The sequence below is a fragment of the Cherax quadricarinatus genome, chromosome 60 (genome assembly GCF_038502225.1).
Source record: "Cherax quadricarinatus isolate ZL_2023a chromosome 60, ASM3850222v1, whole genome shotgun sequence".
Taxonomy (NCBI): domain Eukaryota; kingdom Metazoa; phylum Arthropoda; class Malacostraca; order Decapoda; family Parastacidae; genus Cherax; species Cherax quadricarinatus.
In genome coordinates this window covers 3,021,546-3,034,591 of record NC_091351.1, presented here as the reverse complement: position 1 = coordinate 3,034,591, position 13,046 = coordinate 3,021,546, and the positions used below count along the sequence as shown (strand labels likewise).

The following is a 13,046-nucleotide window of genomic DNA, read 5'->3' as shown; positions in this document are numbered from 1 at the left end:
ACGATAGTTTATCACGTAGCGCCTTGTATCAAAGGGCACTGACAAGCGAGTTGAATATAAACAACATAGATACGGAAAAAATAATCCTCGACTACTGAAGTGTGGAAGAAACCCAAACTGTGTTAGAACATAAGCTCAACATTATTGTTACAACTAACTTGTAGATTAAACAACCTTATAGTCTGTTATGGATCATATGGATCATTGTTAAATAGAGAGTCTATACACATATAACCCGCACATAGGAGAGAGGAGCTTACGACGACCTTACGGACCGTCTTGGACCCTTTACAAAGTCACACTATGTGCGGGTTATTTGTGTATTGTTCCAGTTACGGTATTGTGCCTTTCTGTTCTTTAGATCGTCTATGAGGGGTCGAAATGTCGTCTAGATGCAACTATTGGAGATACTTTTACACTTTATTATAATTATTAGTGTTGTTTATTAATTATACGAAGTGTGGATTATTCAGTGCAAAGCGTGATGAAGATTCAAGACTTCTTTAACAAAGGGCACAAAAAAAGGTCATCTGTACTTAGCTAGGCTAAAAAGTCCAATAAACTGCGGCTGCCTTCAGTGAACCGGAGACCAACAACACACGGGATTGTTCCTGACACGCCAAGTTATAAACCCTTCGAGACTGAAACCATTTACTGTCACCTTAATTATAAGAGAGCAAAACACTAATGCAAGATTCTCAGAATCGGGTTTCTTTGCCTCTGAGTGTGTCAGTCAACCCGTCAGCAAAATACCCAGCCACCTGACTGGCTCCCAACCCCGCCCCCGTGTCCATGACCACAATCGCCCAACAGCTAGCCAGCCAGCCATCCAGCAGGCCAGCCAGCCAGCCAGCCAGCCAGCCAGCCACCCAGCTAGCCAGTCAGTCAGCAAACTAACCAGGCAGCCAAACAGATAAATACCCATCAGTATCATAACGCAACACACCCTTTCCCAACCCCGTCCACCCTCCCACCAGCCGGCTAGCTAACCAGTAAGCCAGCTAGCAAGCCAGCTAAGTAGTCATTAAGCCAGCTATCAACAAACCAATCAGTCCATCAACCAAAAAACCCTCCAGGAAGCCAACCAGTCCATCACCCCACCTACCTAATTAACCGGAGCTCATTATAACATGACTGGCAACATAAACAAGGATAACATAATAAGAGAGAGCACAATGAAATGTAATCTGTACCTTAACTTTAATAAATCTTACGATTACGTAATGTAACTGTTAAAATTAGGCCACAATAACATAGCTGAGGATAAGAAAAATAACCCAGGAAATAAATTAACCCGGGTATAAATAACCCCAGGAATAAACGACCCCAGAAATAACTGACCCCAGAATACCAAAGGGTATACTACCCTAATTACATAATGCAATTCCCTAACACCGGAACCTCAGCTAAAATATAATATAACGTTTTTAAATTAATAAATCGACTGACAATATTTTTCTTAAGGAATTATGATGAGTCTAAAAAGTGAATTGAAAAAGTTTTTCCTCGAAGTGATGGATTTCCCGGACCCGTTTTTAAAAGTTTATGTTGAAGAAAGTGATGGTTACATGTGAACTATTATTATTATTATTATTATTATTATTATTATTATCATTATTATTATTATTATTATTATTATTATTATTTTTATTATTATTATTATTATTATTATTATTTTATTATTATCATTAATATTATTATTATTATTATTATTATAATTATTATTATTATTATTATTATTATTATTATTATTATTATTATTAAGCGTTAAATCCATAGTTAAAATGGTTATAATTATAGCTATAAATTATAGCTATAAATTTTGCCAGTGGAAGGCCTCAGTGATCGACACCATGCCCAGCCCTTCTAGGGTAGGGTAGGTGCCTGTACCAGAGCTTGCAGCTCACAAGCCTATCATTCCCAATAACCCACTTGGGGCGGGGATGGCAGACCAGAGAGGCCTCGCTTCTCCCTACGAGCCCCGTGAGGGCGGGGAATGTGGCTAGGCCTGGGGACAGTTGGTCCCAAAAATGAGGGGGTACTTGTGCCTCCTCCCATGGGAGACTTAGGTCTCAGACACTCCCTAGACAGGGAGCCAAGGCCGGGGCACCACTTGGAAAAGGCCCGGGCCGGGAGAATACCGGCGAATCTTTAATAATAATAATAAGGCTTCAGTCAGATGACCAAAAGCTCCAGCTGTAGGTCATCATATGACTCAGACCTGCGTCTGGAAACACTTGTCTTATTTCCTGACAAAACTAACACCTATCTACCTACCACAATTGTCAGAAAACAAGTTTGATCCCAGAATATACGTACACCGAGACGTATTTCTCTCACTGTATCTACAATGAGAGAATACTTTAATCCCTATTTAAGGGTTCGAAGAATTCTTAATTCCTGGTGAACATATTACCCTAGTGAAGACGAAAGGCTTTAAACCTCATTAACCGACCTATAGGGGTAGGGGCAGAGACCATTTGCTATAGGGAAAAATACTACAGAAATATATTAAAATACGGGGGCCATAAGAGAAAAGCCTAGCGAAGACAGAATGCGAAATAATTATAGCCGTCTCCCGGGATGAAATATGAAACATATAGTTTGAAGCAGTGATGCGAATACTTTGTCATGCCTTTTGCAAGCCCTTCTGTGAGGAAAAGCAAAAGTCTAACTGATATAAAACTAGTACACTACACTGAGGTAAGTCCTACAATAGGTTACTGTAGGACTAAGATATGCGTAATATGAAAATTTTGCATGGGGCCCCAAAAATTTTTAAGAACGTACTTTATGCAGTTGAAAATTATTGAATGTGTGTTGTGGGTGCGTAAACATATATATTCATTGATATTATAATTTTACAATGACGTCCTCATTTTGAGATTATTCTCAAGAGTTTTACAATTGTTCTCATCAGCTTCCATCAAAATTGTCATTATATTACTCTCTTAATTGATACAGTTATTAGAATAATTAAAACTGTATTTTCGTTATAATCAAGAAAGCTAGACTGTGATAAAGAAATGTGTCAACAGAACAATATTATTTCCAAGTAAGAAAAATCTCATCCTACACGAGAAAATTTTTTTAAGTTAGACTGAAATCATTTTGCACTACAGTAATGTTAATACTCTTGCAGTTATATATGTTCTGGTAGTTGGTGTCCTCTGAACCTGCTCTAATACTGGTAGTTTACGTGCTTCACTTGTATGATAATGGCCACTGAGGCTAATTGTTCACCATTAATATTCATGAAGCTGCATATTCACTGACTATTTTGAATCCTTCTTCTACTAAATTATTCATCCATTCGCTGGGGACATTTCTGGGAGGGCTAACATATTGTAAAATCCTGACGCTCAGCAGACAGAGAATCAAGCCTCCACCACGTCTTCCGCTATATAACCCACATGGGTTTAGCGTTTAACATGAATTAAACAAATAAGCAAGATAATAGGCTGTTTTTATTTAATTACCTTATTTTTTTATATATAATTTCGACTTCTAAAATTTAAATTAGGAATAACTCGCGGTGGCTGGGTTTTATATGCAGCTTTATATACAGATATATATATATATCAGTGATTGTTGATGCAGAAAACACTTGCATACCGCCAGCAATTGCTCATGTTGCAACAGACTGTGACATAATTCTTGGTGTGGTAAGTGTGTTAAAACACTTCTCACTACGGAATGCACAGTGGGTCTTGATAATCAAAATGGGGAAAACCGAAACAGTAGAGCTTTTATAGCGGAGTATTATTTGCACAGCTACGCTCGGGTTTCGAGTTATAAGTAACGACTCAGTTTCTACAGTTTTCTTGAGAGTAATTATCAAATTGACATTGATTATCAAAAGTGTGGGATCCACCTATACAATTTTTTTGATGATAAACAAAATTAGCCTTATCATTTTTATCAGGTTGCTATAGGATGAAGATATGCGCCATAACGACGCTGGTAACATGTGAAAATACAGAGCTGTTGACCTTTCGTCTTATCTCTGTTGTTTTTAATTATTTATCAGTATTTCTGACTGTGTTACACTGAAGCTCATAGATGCATGATTATAAATGTTTATTACTTGATACTGATGCTGTGTTTGGAATAATAATTGTACCTATTGTATCTATGGGTGCTGCTCGACTGTTTTGGATGGTGTTCCAGGAAAATGATAGTAGCTACGACTGGGTTTCAAAATAAGCTAGGTTAAAGCAATTAAGTGAGACAAGATAACTTTTAGCCTGTAAATGAGCTGAGACAGAATAATAGTTATTAGTCTGTAAATGAGCTGAGGTAGAATAATAGCTGTTAGTCTGTAAATGAGCCGAGGTAGAATAATAGCTGTTAGTCTGTAAATGAGCTGAGACAGAATAATAGCTGTTAGTCTGTAAATGAGCTGAGACAGAATAATAGCTGTTAGTCTGTAAATGAGCTGAGACAGAATAATAGTTATTAGTCTGTAAATGAGCTGAGACAGAATAATAGCTGTTAGTCTGTAAATGAGCTGAGACAGAATAATAGCTGTTAGTCTGTAAATGAGCTGAGACAGAATAATAGCTGTTAGTCTGTAAATGAGCTGAGACAGAATAATAGCTGTTAGTCTGTAAATGAGCTGAGACAGAATAATAGCTGTTAGTCTGTAAATGAGCTGAGACAGAATAATAGCTGTTAGTCTGTAAATGAGCTGAGACAGAATAATAGCTGTTAGTCTGTAAATGAGCTGAGACAGAATAATAGTTGTTAGTCTGTAAATGAGCTGAGACAGAATAATAGCTGTTAGTCTGTAAATGAGCTGAGACAGAATAATAGCTGTTAGTCTGTAAATGAGTTGAGACAGAATAATAGCTGTTAGTCTGTAAATGAGTTGAGACAGAATAATAGCTGTTAGTCTGTAAATGAGCTGAGACAGAATAATAACTGTTAGTCTGTAAATGAACTGAGACAGAATAATAGCTGTTAGTCTGTAAATGAGCTGAGACAGAATAATAGCTGTTAGTCTGTAAATGAGCTGAGACAGAATAATAGCTGTTAGTCTGTAAATGAGCTGAGACAGAATAATAGCTGTTAGTCTGTAAATGAGCTGAGACAGAATAATAACTGTTAGTCTGTAAATGAGCTGAGACAGAATAATAGCTGTTAGTCTGTAAATGAGCTGAGACAGAATAATAGCTATTAGTCTGTAAATGAGCTGAGACAGAATAATAGCTGTTAGTCTGTAAATGAGCTGAGACAGAATAATAGCTGTTAGTCTGTAAATGAGCTGAGACAGAATAATAGTTATTAGTCTGTAAATGAGCTGAGACAGAATAATAGCTGTTAGTCTGTAAATGAGCTGAGACAGAATAATAGCTGTTAGTCTGTAAATGAGCTGAGACAGAATAATAGTTATTAGTCTGTAAATGAGCTGAGAAAGAATAATAGCTGTTAGTCTGTAAATGAGATAAGGTAGGCTAACAGCTCTTAGCTTCTATGCCGAGATAGGAGAATTGCTCTTAGTTTGCAATTGAGCTGAAATAGGATAATAGCTGTTATCATACTGATCGTGAGAAAAGAAAAAAGGTGTATATAACAGAAGGTAAAGAAAATAAAAAAAATATTAAAAAGATTTATTGAATTATATTATCGATGGATATATGGAAATTTTTATGGTCACGATAGAGAAATTTTTCTAATTAAGGTTGAAAAGGAGAGGATATGTGAGTAACTAAGGAAACAAGCTGACAAATGACTAAAAAAAATAGGGAAGGAGGAATTAATTTTATTTTATTTGCTCAGTATTGAACCTTATTACATATGACTTGATAAAGCTGTCTCCAGAGGTAAGCGTCGTCAAAAAATAAAGGCATTCTCTGCTTTACGTGTCTTTATACCACGTTTCGAAGTTTGTCTCAGAAATAATCAGGAAATATGTTACTTCTGGTTTATTAGTGGTTAGATTTGAAGCCTGTCAACTGAATCATGTTCCTTTAAAAGGCATGACAGTAAACTCTCCGTGTTAGTACGCCTTGCAGTGAAAAAAAAATTTAATTACTTAAGGTAGAATATTTAGATTATTAATACTACTTTTTTTTTTGCACCTAGGAAAAGGCAGTCGAGTATAATTTTGCTTGCACATGCGTCTATACCTCAGTTTTATATTTGCAATAAGCAGTAATATGTAAATTTAATTATTGGCATAAATGAATAAGGAATAAAAGAATCACTATCCAAGTGGACGAATTGTCCTAAAGTACAGAAAAACCTTCACAAAGAGAATATTTAGAGTTTTTTTTTTATTTATTTAAATGGTAACTGCAGGTCTGCTGGAAAGAAACCTTTGGAACTGCCGTAACTGCTGACTGAGCGATATTATAACTGACGGGTATGAAATGTTTCCATGACCACAAATAACAATATCACATTCAATTATCAAGCAGATATGAATATAAAAGAAAGAGTTCACTTTTAATCTCGGTTGAAGACCTTGACGGTGATTCCTTGGAAGTTAGGAAGGCGGTAGAAGATGCGTTCATCGTCAACACGACGATCCAGTGGGTAGCCGTGTGGTCGGTTGTCGGGATACACTCCTCGGTAGCCATAGTGGTTGAATTTTGTGCTTGTATGTAGATCCTCCACGGCTGCGTCAGCTTCGCCGTCGGTGAGAGCGACCACTACTTTAAGTTCAAGTCCTCTGCGGTTTCCCTTGGGTAGCAGGAACCTGTTGGGTAGTCCAAGTGCACTCACGTACTCGTGAAGGTCGAACTTCCTGCCACGCGCAAGCGCTTCTTCAGTTCTGTCCATCAAATAGTGGAAACTTGGAATGTCAGGAACAGTCACAGATGAGTCTTTGGACTTGCGGACGATCTTATTATAACCTGGTCTCACTGTAACAAAAAAGATTTGAAATTTAGAAAGTTGATACAACAAAACTGTCAAATTTCATTTTTTTTTTTAGACACAAGAGACAAAATTTCTTTACACAAATGCCTGAAAACACTGCATACTTTTTTACCACCTTGTCTATTTCATGTTTCACCTGCTTTTCATAGACCCAACCATTCATTCCTCCTAAGTATTAAAATACTTTCCTTTTCTCCATATTCCCTACCTCCAATCTGATGCATAATATTATATGTTACCCTCATCACGGTTCACGTTTCTAAGTTCACTTTTAATTTCCTTCTTTTATATATACTTTTAAATTCACTCGCAACCTTCACAACTTCTCTTTAACATCTTCCAAAAGAACTGTGTCGTCGACAAAGAGCTAATGTGATAACTCCCACTGTGTAGCATATCTGGAATCTATTAAGCCCATACTTATCCCCAGCACCCAAATTTCACTTCGTTTACATATCCATCAATAACAATAGGTTAAGCATCCCTGGTTACATCACATCCCACTGAAGGGTTTACTAGTGTTTAAAAAACGCAAAAATCTGAGCAGAAAGTAGAGGTTCAGAGAAATTTCCCCAGAACTCCTGCTTACTGCTAAGACCGTGCGCTTTTTCCTTGGCTGTTTCTTATGTTGATCTCAGAAAGGAACGTGATCTATTTGAAAAGTTTTCGCTAACAATTTTTTCCATTTCTTGAGGATATTTTGATGCTTAATTTTTGGGAAATTTTCAATATTTGTTATATATATATATATATATATATATATATATATATATATATATATATATATATATATATATATATATATATATATATATATATATATATATATATATATTCAAACAGCTCCGGGGAGAACCTTGAGATTTCCCTGAGGTACGTTTATTGTCTTCTCTGAGGATGAGGGTCCCCATTCCAGGTATATATATATATATATATATATATATATATATATATATATATATATATATATATATATATATATATATATATATATATATATATATATATATATATATATATATAATATATATATGTCGGGCCGAATATGTAAAACTGGTCAATTAGGAAGAACTCACTTAAAATTAAGTCCTTTCTAAAATTTTCTCTCATACGTTTAAAGATATATTTTTTTCATTAATGTTGAAGTAAAAATTTATAATTTTGCACCAAAAGAAACTTAGAAAACTTACCTAACCTTATAATAACAAGAACAATTTATTTTAGCCTAACCCAACTAAGTATATTTTAGATTAGTTTACAATAATTTAATACTAACCAAACACAGTGAACTATATTTTTCTCGTTAGGTTCAGAATGATTTTGGCGAAATTATTGCATACACAAATTTTCGCTTGTTCTATATGGCAAGATTAGCCTTGCTATTTAAGCCAAGATCGCAAATTCAGCCTATTCGGCACGACATACATATATATATATATATATATATATATATATATATATATATATATATATATATATATATATATATATATATATATATATATATATATATATATATATATATATATATATATATATATATATGTATATATATATATATATATATATATATATATATATATATATATATATATATATACATATGTATTAATAAACTGGAAAAGAAATTTTGCCTTACATTTAGTCCAGAACTTGTCCAGTTCGATGGCGTTCCATCGTCCTTCATTGAAGGAGTACTTAAGGCCGTTGTCGTCACGGTTTGGCCATGCGAAGATGCGAACTGCGGTCAAGACTTCGTGATCATTGTGGTTGTTGACGTCGATATTGAAAGTAAAATCTCTGTGATTCAAACGAGGTACATAAGCGGAAATTTCAACATCGTCAATGTCTACTGTATCATCAACAGCATTGATCAAGCTGTATTCGAAATCTTCAAAGTAAGTTTCAAGTAGTCCACTAGTGCAGAAGTTCTCTATGTCTACACCATGGAACTCCAGTTCTTCTTTAGTGTATGGAGTGAGGGAGTCCTTGTGTTCTCTAAATATATTATCCATATATTTGTGAAGCCTGAAGAAGGCCGGGTCACGAGTAGACGTTTCAAAGTGTTCCAGAACACCTGGAGGAAGGTTGTACTTTCCTTGAGGATCTCCCTGGCGACCAAGCACTATGTGAGCTGTGTTGTGGAGAGCACCGTAATAGCCGGGGTTAGGACTGTATGCTGACGACTCAATAACATCACCAAGTACATCAATACCATGAGTGTTCCTGAGATCAATGCTGCTTCCATCTTTGGCAGTGATGTAACCATGAGCAATTGCATCACGGATTCGATTATCCAAAATTTTCAAATCTCGAATACGTGCAACACCTTCCACATCAACAAACTTCTTGTTATCAGGACGAGAAGGGAAATAACCACCATGTTTATATGATGTATGAGGAGCAAAGCCTTCTTTGATGGGTTTATCCCAGTTAATCTCTTCCACGGGATTTAGGTGGTTAGAGAGACGTTCAGCATCAAAACGAACAGTAAGCTGGTGATGTACCCAGAAGAAGTTTTCACCCTTGCGGTCCAGGTGGTGACCTTCATGTTTGTCCTCCCACCAGAATGGGAACTCCAAATGCCATGTAACGTGATGGGTATTCAAGCCAATATCTTCACCGAAATAAGCCACACGTTGTTCTGGGTTCTTTTTGCTGCCAGTAAAGTGTGAGCGGAATCTGCCCGGGGTTTGAGTCATCTTTGCCTGATAGGCTTGTTGGATAACTTCACTGTTTGTGAACAAATGTGGGGTTACTTCGTAGAGTGGAGGAAGCACAACGTTTTCAGTGAGTGAAGAATGGATCACTGCTGCATACAAGGCATAAACAAATTCTCCTTCATTTATGTATTTTCTGAAATAAGCAGCATTGTTGGAGAAGGTTTTCCAGTCTTTAGAATGTTCCAAAACATCATAGAGCAAAAGTGCCTCTTCACGTTGTCGTGTATTGAAGAGAGAGAACCAGTGTTTCTGCTCCAGAAGTCTGCCATCCTTCAGTTCTTTTACTAGCTTGTGGACGGCAGCTCCACCGTCATTGTAGTGAGATATGTCGGCTTCTGGGTCGAAGGTTTCAGCAGCATGTTTCAGCTTTTCATCACGGAGGACCTCATATACCTTAAATAGTAGAAAATTGATGTCGTGTTGTTTTTGCTCATCAGATACATCTGGAAGAAATTAATAACATGTAAGATAAGATTTTTTTTTACATTTGTAATAGGGAAAACTTTTTTGTTTAAAATATTAAAGAGAATGAATAGATTTTTTTTCAATCATTCTAATTATTTTCTATTGATATTTATAAATATTAATGAACTGCTTGAAAGTAGTTAAGTATTTATGTCCCCTACATATGATTTTTTTCAGTTCTGAATTTTCCACAGATGACAAAACTTTTTGCCTGATGGGCGTGAAAGGAGTGTCCTCTTATTTTATACTTACAGTAAAACATTGCAATATAAATGCCATGTTAAGTTTGATACTTAGGTATACTTCGCTTTTTAATTAGATAATTTTATTTTGAGGATAGATCATAGCCTGTATTGCCTTGCGAGACAGGAGCAAGCTGGCTGTGTCAAACCTTGGTATTTTCTCTGTACCTTCTCATCTTACACTTGGTAAGTCTTCTAATAATGCCATTTCCTCAGATTTCTTCAATTCTTCTTATTGTTACTGCATATAAATTATTAATATACCTGATGAATAAGTTACATGTGCAACACTTGGATATGTTAATTGCCGATACATGGAATACAGTGGTGACATCAACTAGAAACTGTGGACGAGGTGGAGAGGTCAATTTCAGGGGCTCAGTTTGTGAGCTTTGAAGAAGGCTGAGTTGTTCAAGCCTACTTCTCCACGTCTTCCAGTGTTTCCATTTTAACTGTCGCTTCTGTTTTCGTCTGAAAAGGCTGCTGCGGAGGCGAAGCGTTCCAGCAATAAAAATATCCAGCTGTTTCATACGTGGCTTATTCATCGACTTGACAGTATTCTATTTAATTAATGTCATAATCCCAGCCCTCTCCCTCTCTCGAAAAACCATGTTTTGGTTTTAGAGAGATATCCTAGAGTAGTGGTTCACAAGGCTATCAGTATACTAACCACCAGGATCGTCACTTTGGAAACCCAAGTCTGGCGAGGCGGCAGCGAGGGCCAGGAGAGCACACAACACCAAGACCTTCATGGTGGTAACGGTGAGGGAACATCCTTAGTGCCAGGCTTTATACCCCGAGAGCTCTACTGTACCCTGAAGATAAGCAGCCGATAGCACTGTTGCTGTCCAGTTATGTATATTGTCCTCTCTAAATACTGATTAGATGTTTTATTACACAAGCGTGAGCTAGCTATCTTCATACATATTGGATAACGAAAAGTAATTCTTCATTGTTCATTTTCTAACTCTAAATATGATTATGGTAGACATGTTTTCTATAGTACAAATTTATTCAATATTAGCACGACACACACACACACATACACACACACACACACACTCACACACACACACACACATACACACACACACATACACACACACACACACACACACACACACACACACACACACACACACACACACACACACACACACACACACACACATACACGCACACACAGGAAGGCCAGGACGAATGAAGCCAAACTACAAGAAAGGGGACTACACAGGAATGAGGAACTACCTGAACGGGGTTCAGTGGGACAGAGAACTGGCAGGGAAGCCAGTTAATGAGATGATGGAATATGTAGCAACAAAATGCAAGGAGGCTGAGGAGAGGTTTGTACCCAAGGGTAACAGGAATAATGAAAAAGCCAGGATGAGCCCATGGTTTACCCAAAGGTGCAGGGAGGCAAAAACCAAGTGTGCTAGGGAATGGAAGAAATATAGAAGGCAAAGGACCCAGGAGAATAAGAACAGTAGTAGAGCCAGAAACGAATATGCACAGATAAGAAGGGAGGCCCAAAGACAATATGAAAACGACATAGCAGCGAAAGCCAAATCTGACCCGAAAGTGTTGTACAGCCACACCAGGAGGAAAACAACAGTCAAGGACCAGGTAATCAGGCTAAGGAAGGAAGGAGGAGAGACAACAAGAAATGACCGTGAAGTATGTGAAGAACTCAACAAGAGATTCAAAGAAGTGTTCACAGAGGAGACAGAAGGGGCTCCAGAAAGACGGAGAGGTGGGGCACACCACCAAGTGCTGGACACAGTGCACACAACCGAGGAAGAAGTGAAGAGGCTTCTGAGTGAGCTAGATACCTCAAAGGCAATGGGGCCAGATAACATCTCCCCATGGGTATTGAGAGAGGGAGCAGAGGCGCTATGTGTACCCCTAACAACAATATTCAATACATCTATCGAAACAGGGAGATTGCCTGAGGCATGGAAGACAGCAAATGTAGTCCCAATCTTTAAAAAAGGAGACAGACATGAAGCATTAAACTACAGACCAGTGTCACTGATATGTATAGTATGCAAAATCATGGAGAAAATTATCAGGAGAAGAGTGGTGGAACACCTAGAAAGGAACGATCTCATCAACAGCAGCCAACATGGTTTCAGGGACGGGAAATCCTGTGTCACAAACCTACTGGAGTTCTATGACATGGTGACAGCAGTAAGACAAGAGAGAGAGGGGTGGGTGGATTGCATTTTCTTGGACTGCAAGAAGGCGTTTGACACAGTTCCACACAAGAGATTGGTGCAAAAACTGGAGGACCAAGCAGGGATAACAGGGAAGGCACTACAATGGATCAGGGAATACTTGTCAGGAAGACAGCAGCGAGTCATGGTACGTGGCGAGGTGTCAGAGTGGGCACCTGTGACCAGCGGGGTCCCACAGGGGTCAGTCCTAGGACCAGTGCTGTTTCTGGTATTTGTGAACGACATGACGGAAGGAATAGACTCTGAGGTGTCCCCCTTTGCAGATGACGTGAAGTTGATGAGAAAAATTCACTCGCTCGAAGACCAGGCAGAACTACAAAGGGATCTGGACAGGCTGCAGACCTGGTCCAGCAATTGGCGCCTGGAGTTCAATCCCACCAAGTGCAAAGTCATGAAGATTGGGGAAGGGCAAAGAAGGCCGCAGACGGAGTACAGTCTAGGGGGTCAGAGACTACAAACCTCACTCAAGGAAAAGGATCTTGGGGTGAGTATAACAC

The 13,046-nt window shown here is 37.8% G+C and overlaps 1 protein-coding gene across 1 annotated transcript; it reads right to left on the bottom strand.

The window, feature by feature from the left end:
* Positions 1-6,263: 6,263 nt before the first annotated feature.
* Positions 6,264-11,130, bottom strand: LOC128694474 (hemocyanin subunit). The gene is made up of 3 exons (XM_053784609.2): positions 10,986-11,130; positions 8,525-10,051; positions 6,264-6,869 (listed from the first exon to the last, which is right to left on the bottom strand). The coding sequence occupies exons 1-3, from the start codon at positions 11,065-11,067 to the stop codon at positions 6,451-6,453; spliced, it is 2,028 nt and encodes a 675-aa protein (XP_053640584.1). The 5' UTR covers positions 11,068-11,130; the 3' UTR covers positions 6,264-6,450.
* Between the last annotated feature and the right edge of the window lie 1,916 nt (positions 11,131-13,046).